General features: G+C 44.4%; 1 protein-coding gene across 1 annotated transcript in view; it reads left to right on the forward strand.

Annotated features, from left to right (window-relative positions):
* Window positions 1-809: 809 nt before the first annotated feature.
* The window catches only part of LOC112074029 (protein phosphatase methylesterase 1), a 16949-nt gene continuing 8099 nt past the window's right edge, over window positions 810-9659 (forward strand). The window contains exons 1-8 of the mRNA XM_070440363.1: window positions 810-1097; window positions 1960-2128; window positions 2493-2550; window positions 2726-2777; window positions 2954-3108; window positions 3617-3707; window positions 4180-4245; window positions 7041-7194. Of these exons, the coding sequence (XP_070296464.1) occupies window positions 856-1097; window positions 1960-2128; window positions 2493-2550; window positions 2726-2777; window positions 2954-3108; window positions 3617-3707; window positions 4180-4245; window positions 7041-7194 (987 nt within the window). The 5' untranslated portion in view covers window positions 810-855. The remainder of the gene's footprint in view (window positions 1098-1959; window positions 2129-2492; window positions 2551-2725; window positions 2778-2953; window positions 3109-3616; window positions 3708-4179; window positions 4246-7040; window positions 7195-9659) is intronic.

Genomic DNA, 9659 nt, shown 5'->3' on the forward strand with positions numbered 1-9659 from the left:
AGAGAGATGGCTGGCTGTGACCGCCCCCACGAAGGAGGAGTTGGGATAATGGCTGGCTGTGACCCCACCCCCAGAAGGAGGAGTTGGGATAATGGCTGGCTGTGACCCCGCCCCCTGAAGGAGGAGTTGGGATAATGGCTGGCTGTGACCCCGCCCCCAGAAGGGGAGTTGGGATAATAGATGGCTGTGACCCCGCAGGACTAATAAAAACTCGATATGATAATTTAACCATGTTTCGTTAGTGTTTGGTATATAGTGTTTGTTTATATTTACTTTGTTTACAAACATTGGAGTTAAACAAGCTTATATTTTGGGGTTCTCATGGAGTGTGACAGTTGAACTAAGCTCATGAGGCATTTATAAGTTATATTCTTCAACAATCAATGGATATATATAATAAAGTTATAAGTTTAAAAAAAAATATATGTAACAAATGCTGATTTCCCCTTTAATTCCCAAACGTTAGATTCTAAAATCATCCCTTAGTTCTAGAATTCTCTCCCAGCACATCATACCGTCTCACACAGCCTTCTCTGGAGGTACACCATTGGTCAGCAGTCACCTAAGTCACACACTCCCCAGGGCCCTTAACCAATAGGACGCTCTATCCCAGATGCTACCTGTCCGCACCATCTGTCTAGGACTGTATCCCAAATGGTAGCATATTCCCTATATAGTGCACTTCTTCCTCATATAATGCGTTGCTTGACCCGATGACCCTGGTCAAAAGTAGTGCACTATATAGGGAAAAGGGTGCGATTTGGGACGAAGCCCACACATTGTCCTGTCAGGTACTTGTAGTGTACTTGGTGGGTACTTAGGCTTCGTGCCACATGGTTAGATGTCATTTGGTCGATGGCAGAGGTACGCAGTGAGGTGGAGACTAGTTCTCTAGGTCTAGGAGCCCCACAGCCGGCAGATTACCCCCAGCTACCACACCCTGCTGCAGACCCGACGCTGCCTGTAGCAGAGCCCCAGCTACCTGGTGAAGAGCCCCTGAAGGTACCCGAGGACCCCCAGCCAGAGACACAGGCTGAGCCTGACACCTGTCCACTGCCACCCAGGAGGATGTGGGAGGACAGCTTCGACACAGAGAAGTGAGTTATATTCTAGAGGGTTCTGTCTGTGTTCTAAAGTGTTCTGTTTCCTGAGAATTCTGCCAAACGTTTTAGTCTAGTGTGTTTTGTGTTCTAGAGTGTTCAGTTGTTTTAATCTTGACTGTTCTGTCTCTGTTCTAATCTAGTGTTCTGTGTTCTAGAGGGTTCTGTCTATATTCTAATCCAGTGTTCTGTGTTCTAGAGGATTCTGTCTATATTATAGTCTAGTGTTCTGTGTTCTAGTCTAGTGTTCTAGAGGGTTCTGTCTATATTATAGTCTAGTGTTCTGTGTTCTAGAGGGTTCTGTCTATATTATAGTCTAGTGTTCTGTGTTCTAGAGGGTTCTGTCTGTGTTCTAGTCTAGTGTTCTCGAAGGTTCTGTCAGTGTAAAAGTCTAATGTTCTGTGTTTTAGACTAAGTGTTCTGTCTGTGTTCTAATGTTCTGTGTTCTCGAGGGTTCTGTCTGTGTTGTAGTCTAGTGTTCTGTTGTTTTTAATCTAGAGGGTTCTGTCTACGTTCTAGTCTAGTGTTCTAATCTAGAGGGGTCTGTATGCATTCTAGAATGGGATAGAATCACCGGCAGAAAGCTGATAAATAATATATTTCACCGTCTTTTCTTGTAAGAGTCATTGATAATCGATCATATCCACATTTCACAGACAGGCTATACACACACACACACACAGGCTATACACACACACACACACACACACACACACAATGTGTTACTATAAAACATATTTTTTTGCTCATTTTGAACTCAGCATTGTTGGAAAGTCTACACCTGTTGTATTTGGCGCATGTGACAAATAAAATTAGATTTTACACACACACACTAACTCTGTGTATTGTCCTCCGCCAGTTACTCAGCGGTGTCGTGGAGGCAGTATTTTGACCAGTCGGAGGACATCCCAGTCGGACCATCAGAAACAAGAGATGTGTTCAGGGTCTACAGAAACGGTACTGACGGACCTCTGCTGGTTCTGCTGCACGGAGGAGGACACTCTGCCTTGTCCTGGGCTGTTTTTACTGTGAGTCTACTATCTTTACAATACTATTTACAGCTTGGTGAACAATGTTCACAACCCTGTAGGGTTACATGCGTTCCACAGGGTTCAGTCCTGCCTGGCCCATTACTCTTAAACTGTCTAGACAAAAAAATACATTTTTTTTGTGTGTTTTTACTGACCAGKGTTTGAAACTGCTTACACACTTTTCCCATTCTTGTAAAAAAAATCATGTCTGTTTTCTTTTGCTTCTGTCTGAACTGTCCATACGGTCTCCACGTCATCTATAAACTCTGGGCTTATCTCCTGGCCAACATTTGAGATTTCCATTCCTGTTATAATACCCATTTTTCTCGTTTATCTGTCGCTCCATCTCCTCGGTCTCCAGACAGCCATAGCCAGTAGGGTGACCTGCAGGGTGCTGGCCATGGACCTCAGGGGTCACGGTGAGTTCAGAGACCAAAGGTCATCTCAGAATGCCACTCTAYTTGATTGTAGTGGACTAGTCATGGCAATAAGGGTGCCATTTTGGATCCGCGTCCATAGTGTTTTATATAGTCATATCATAAAGACTTCAAAACCCAATGTTTACAGAACGCGTTCACCTCTCCTGCTCTCCAGGTTCCACCCAGGTACGTCAGTCAGACGACCTCTCCACACAGACCATGTCTAGGTAAGAAGAAAACATAACTTCATAACTTCCTGTCCCTCTACCTCTCACCTGTACATCACCTGTCCCTCTACCTCTCACCTGTACATCACCTGACCCTCTACCTCTCACCTGTACATCACCTGTCCCTTTACCTCTCACCTGTACATCACCTGTCCCTCTTGTCCCGCCACTCCTAGGGATGTGGCCAATGTGGTGCGAGCGTGCTACGGAGAGGCCCCTCCCCCCATCGTCCTGGTTGGTCACAGTATGGGCGGGGCCATCGCTGTCCACACCGCCTCCAGCATGCTCCTCCCCACTACTGTAGGACTGGTGGTGATCGACGTGGTGGAAGGTAGGGCCCAGTCCCATACCGTTCAGCAGCAGGCTCCTCCCCACTACTGTAGGACTGGTGGTGATCGACGTGGTGGAAGGTAGGGCACAGTCCATACCGTTAGTAATCTGAGGGAAATATGTGTCTCTAATATGGTCATAAATTTGGCAGGTTAGGAAGTGCAGCTCAGTTTCCACCTCATTTTGTGGGCAGTGTGGCACATAGCCTGTCTTCTCTTGAGAGCCAGATCTGCCTACAGCAGCCTCTCTCAATAGCAAGGCTATGCTCACTGAGTCTGTACATAGTCAAAGCTTTCCTTAAGTTTGGGTCAGTCACAGTGGTCAGGTATTCTGCCACTGTGTGCTCTCTGTTTAGGGCCAAATAGCATTCTAGTTTGCTCAGTTTTTTCATTTTGTCTTTCCAATGTGTCAAGTAATTATCTTTTTGTTTTCTCATGATTTGGTTGGGTCTAATTGTGTTGCTGTCCTGGGGCTCTGTGGCGTCTCTCTCTCTCTCGCTCCCTCTCTAGGCAGTGCCATGGAGATGCTACACAGCATGCAGAACTTCCTGAAAGGACGACCCAAGTCTTTTGAGTCTATTGCCCATGCCATAGAGTGGAGGTGAGGAGCGTTCAGCAATACACCACTTCTTAACGTTAGGTTGTGTTTCAAAGACAGTCTATAGAAATATCATGTATTGTTATTATTATTATAATCGGTCTGTTCCAAGATGCTATGCTATGCTACGTTTCAGTGTTTCACAGTGCTGTAAGTGCTGTTCCAGATGTAATGCCTAAGCTACGTTCAGTTTCACAGTGCTGGTCAGTGCTGTTTCCATAGAGTGCCTTGCTATGCTATCGTTTACAGTGTTTCACAGTTGCGGTTCCAATAGAGTGCTGAGCTAATGCTACTGTTTCACAGTGCTGGTAGTGCTCTTTGCTTCAAACAGTTCCTGTTCTCTCTCTCTCTGTGGTGTGTGTGTTGTGAGTGTTGTGTGTGGTGTGTGTGTGAGTTGTGTGTGTGTGGTGGTGTGTTGTGTGTGTAGTGGTGTGTGTGTGTGTGTGTGTGTGTGTGTGTGTGCTCTCTCCTTCAGTGTTAAGAGCGGTCAGATCAGGAACCGGGAATCAGCACGAGTATCCATGGTGGGACAGATCAAGAGGTAAACCATGCTAATCCTACTCTACTGGAACCAGAGGGGAAAACTGCACAGCCGCATAAATATTCTGAAATAACTTTACAAAATCTGATTGACCCCAAACACATATCTTCATTTTATCTATCTTTCCTAATGAACCAGACAATCTGTTAGCTGGCTAATTTATTGATACCACTTTGAAGTAAACCCCTCTGGGTTGTTGTAAATGCGGTATACAAAATAACACAGCGTTCATATTCAATGTAAACTCAGTTAGTCCTATCCTGTACGTCCCTAAAACATGACTTCTTCCCTCGTCCCTGGACTTCAGCCACGTTTTGTTACGTTACAGCCTTATTATAAAATGTATTAAATAACTCTTTTCCCTCATCAATCTACACACAATACTGCATAATGACAACACGAAAACAGGTTTCATTATTTTATTTTTTGTTGCAAATTTGTWAAAAAWAAAAAAAACAGAAATACCTTATTTATAGAAGTATGAGACTCAAAATTGAGCTCAGGTGCATCCTGTTTCCATTGTTCATCCTTGAGATGTTTCTACAACTTGATTGGAGTCCACCTGTGGTAAATTCAATTGATTGGACATGATTTGGAAAGGCACACACCTGTCTATATAAGGTCCCACAGTTGACAGAGCATGTCAGAGCAAAAACCAAGCCATGAGGTCGAAGGAATTGTCCGTAGAGCTCCGAGAGAGGACTGTGACGAGGCACAGATCTGGGGATGGGTACCAAAACATTTCTGCAGCATTGAAGGTCCTCAAGAACACAATGGCCTCCATCATTCTTCAAATGGAAGAAGTGTGGAACCACCAAGACTCTTCATAGAGCTGGCTGAATTGAGCAATCGGGGGAGAAGGGCCTTGGTCAGAGAGGTGACCAAGAACCCGATGGTCACTCTGACAGAGCTCCAGAGTTCCTCTGTGGAGATGGGAGAACCATCCACCTCTGCAGCACTCCACCAATCAGGTCTTTATGGTAGAGTGGCCAGACAGAAGCCACTCAGTAAAAGGAACATGACAGCCCGCTTGGAGTTTGCCAAAAGGCACCTAAAGGACTCTCAGACCATCAGAAACAAGATTCTCTGGTCTGATGAAACCAAGAATGAACTCTTTGGCCTGAATGCCAAGCGTCACGTCTGGAGGAAACCTGGCACCATCCTAACGTTGAAGCATGGTGGTGGCAGCATCATGCTGTGGGGAAGTTTTTCAGCAGAATGGACTGGGAGACTAGTCAGGATCGACAGAAAGGTGAATGGAGTAGAGTACAGAGAGATCCTTGATGAAAACCTGCTCCAGAACACTCAGGACCTCAGACTGGGGCGAAGGTTCACCTTCCAACAGGACAACGACCCTAAGCACACAGCCAAGACAACGCAGGAGTGGCTTTGAGACAAGTCTCTAAATGTTCTTGAGTGGCCCAGCCAGAGCCTGGAATTGAACCCGATCAAACAGCTCTGGAGAGACCTGAAAATAGCTGTGCAGCAACACTCCCGATCCAACCTGACAGAGCTTGAGAGGATCTACAGAGAAGAATGGGAGAAACTACCCAAATACAGGTGTGCCAAGCTTGTAGCTTCATACCCAAGAACACTCGAGGCTGTAATTGCTGCCAAAGGTGCTTCAACAAAGTACTGAGTAAAAGGTCTGAATACTTATGTAAATTTGATATTTCAGTTTTTAATTAAAAAAAAAAAAAATTGTATATACAATTTAACAAAAGCCAGTCGTTAGTTCTGTGATTCTGAAGTTCATTCCATCCATTCTATTTGCAATGGTTGCTATGCAAATAAAAATAATTGGCATGTAGCTATAGAGGCTAGTTACTAATTTTCTAGCTAGCCAACTAAAGCTGATGATCACATCAAGCATCTGAAATTACAGAAAACTATGTGCACTTTCGTTTCTTTTACCATTTTGTTTTCTATTGACATTTAATTGGATATATCCATTATAACGATCCTTATAATTAATTAATTAATTATAATTAATTGGCTCACAGAAGCTGTCAGTCTCGTCACGTTCTTATTCGTGGAGATTGAAAAAGAAACCCAGGAAGGTTTAGACCCTAACTGTCGCAATCCGAATGCTAGCCTAGTAGGTTGAGGAAATAATGTCGAGACACGTTTTTTTACATGGGAGATGAAGTTTATAAATTGACTGGCTGGGCTAGTGGACGTGCATTGATACATCTAATGGAACTGTGAACTGGCATTACCCCGGGGGAATACGGAGATTGTAGTGCTATAACTCCCTGCTATTAACCAATCAGCTTACAGTATCCGAACACGCCATTTTATAATGGTTTGGTAGATTAAGCCAATGCCTATGAGTTTTCTCCCAGTCTTTCTCTATCGGCTAATGAAGGCCAAGTTTGACGCGTTGGGTCTACCAGACTCTTCACGCATTTGGGCAGCTATGTCTGGGAACAAGATTACCTTAACCTTAAAGAAGTCCTCCAGSGATTTTGGAACTTTTACTGTTGAAGAGCGATATTCCAAGTATAAATACAATAAAGTAGACTAAAGGGTAAAATCTAATTTAAAAAACTCAAAATAGTTTTTTTTGTTGGCACAACTGCAAACTTCACATAGTGAATCTGTGATCTGAATCATGACTTACCTGGACCACCTATTGAGATGTGCCTTCTATTAAGTAAATCAGGAGGTAAACGAGGTTAAAAAGAGACTCGAGTTCCACTTGCACCATTTAAACTTCAACGGGGTGACATCAGAGTTGGACATCCCAAGGATCCAATTTAGACTTCTCAAAATGTCACACCTGTACTCTGTAGGCACGTAGAGGTGGAGGATGTTGTTGAATCACCTGAGCAGGCCATCCCTGTTAGTGACGTAGTCGTCGAGAGCAACGAGGAGATCTACGTTGACCCGAGCTACGTTAGCGACAAGCCAGACGGTACGCCAGAGGTGAGCATCCCAGAACCCGAGGTAAGAAACCAACGTCCTTTACGCACGCACGCACGCACGCACGCACGCACGCACGCACGCACGCACACACACACACACACACACACACACACACACACACTAACCACCATTTTGTTTGTTGCTTTCCCTTTATTTAAGCAGGGCACTCACCATTGAGACGAGGGTATCTTTCACAAGGGAGCAAATATTTCATTTCTTTCGAGTTTAATAGTAAAACAACAGTCTGTTTTCATTTCTCTCAAGTAGGCTCTAGAAAAGTAGGTGGTCTTTTGAATTTGCAGTCTCTCTCAACCCTCCCACTTTTCCCACTACATTTCATTTACAGGTTCTGTAACCAATGTAAGCCAAGTATCCCTCTTTTTACTCTGAGAAAACTGCTTGATTCTGGCCCTTATAGGCTACCGTACAAAAGACATGACCCATAATACCGGAGAGTTATTTCTATTGGTGCATTGGCAGGATGCATTTTAAACTCATAAAGCATAATGGTGGGCAGTTCTAAAACTTGGTTACTTGCCGGAAACTGCTTGATTCTGGCCCTTATAGGCTACCGTACRGACTGGACCATTAAACAACCGGTTAAGCTACACCATGTTACCTCACTAGCAAGTTATAGCTAACGACCTTGGGGGCCGCGTTCAGCAGGAAGCAATGTTTTGGAACATTCAGATAGAAAATGCTATGTAGAACAAACATGCCTCTCTGACATGTTGAATAAGGAATATCGTCGGCTCTATTCATAGAATGTCTATCTGCAACGTTCGCCTATTGAACGTAGCCGTGGTAACCTTACCGGTAGCGTACTGAACGTAGCCGTGGTAACATTACCGGTAGCGTACTGAACGTAGCCGTGGTAACATTACCGGTAGCCTACTGAACGTATCCGTGGTAACATTACCGGTAGAGTCATCCTTATTCTAATCATACCACACCGGTACACCACTTATGACACCTACACAGGGGCGGGGAGCCTGAGGCAATCGTATTAATTATTAATAGCCTTCCCCAGCATCTTATTTCTCTTATTAAATTTATAACACCCAAGGGTTACACATGACCAATTACATAAACAGTTCTAATTCCAGACCTTAGATTTACCCCAAAGTACTGGATGACAACTTACAAGTCTAATCCACTACTAGCCTTATTTACCCCATCTTAGTAGCTGTACATTGAACACTACAAGAGTTAAGTCCTAAGTCCGCGAGCTTATTTTACCCCATGGAGGTAACACCAATTGGACACTACGGCGCGTTTTGGAGGCTCTCTAATCTTCTATAGGTCTTGTCCTTTGGTTAATATATATGATACTGCCAACGACTGTGTGACATGATCACTAGACACTTCATGTGTAACCTGGGGAGTGATACATAAGTAAACGCAGCCTTCATTATCGGATACCCCATAGTAACATGACATGCGACAGTCTAAAGTACCTGGAGCTTAGGAGTTTATACCCCAGCTGACAGTGACACGTGATATCAGACTCATGATATATCCATTAGCGCCTCTTTACTCTGGCCTAACACCAAGCCGAACATGACGAGCTATCTAGTCGGACATCCAGCTCTATCATTCTCTTTACCCCCAAGAACAGGAGGTTATCATGGACAGACTCCCAGCTCTATCCAGACGCCATTACTTTTACCCCCAGTGGTACATACCACCCCAAGGTACCAATGCCAGCTCTGTCATTTTTTTGAACACGCCACGGTACGTATGAACACTACATACGTGCTCAAGCAATCCCAGTCCTTATATCTATCACACACCCTGATAAACAATCACACCAACAAGGTTAGCTTATTATCAAATAACCGGTCACCGGTTTAACTATTAACGCGCCAAGATCCAACACTGAAAAGGTACATGACACATACTCGAAGTCGCTAGCGACTGCTGTACACTACTTCTCATGCGCGCGCGAGTGTACTATTGCACCTACAGTGCTAATCGCTAGAACTGGATTTATAACAACACCAATTTGAGGCAATGACAAACTACAAGTCTATATGGTTATCGCTCCTCCTAACTTTCAAGATATCACCAGCAAGCCTAATCCGTGCGAGGCTATGTTCACCAATGGTACGTGCAGGCATAACCCTTATACAGAGAGTCTGGCGTTGGTATATACACTAACATGGCACTGTACATCAATCTGTCCATATTGTTGCCATTTTGCTCACCTTTGTGTGAGCCAAAGCGTCGCACAGAGCATTGAGTACATGTACATAGTGAAACGAAGAAAGTCACGTGGCAAACATTTGGCAATGTGCCTCATGTCCCAGAGAGTCAGGAACGACCTGTTGGTATACCATTTCTATGTCTCTGTGTGTCCAGCATGAAGGAAGGTAGAGCGTAGATAGGTAGCGGATGTCTCTGTGTCGTCCAGCCATGAAGAAGGTAGAGGTAGTTCGTATGTCTTCTGTGTCCAGCATGAAGGAAGCCGGTAGAGGTTAAGTTTC

The sequence above is a fragment of the Salvelinus sp. IW2-2015 genome, unplaced genomic scaffold (assembly GCF_002910315.2).
Source record: "Salvelinus sp. IW2-2015 unplaced genomic scaffold, ASM291031v2 Un_scaffold2468, whole genome shotgun sequence".
Classification (NCBI taxonomy): domain Eukaryota; kingdom Metazoa; phylum Chordata; class Actinopteri; order Salmoniformes; family Salmonidae; genus Salvelinus; species Salvelinus sp. IW2-2015.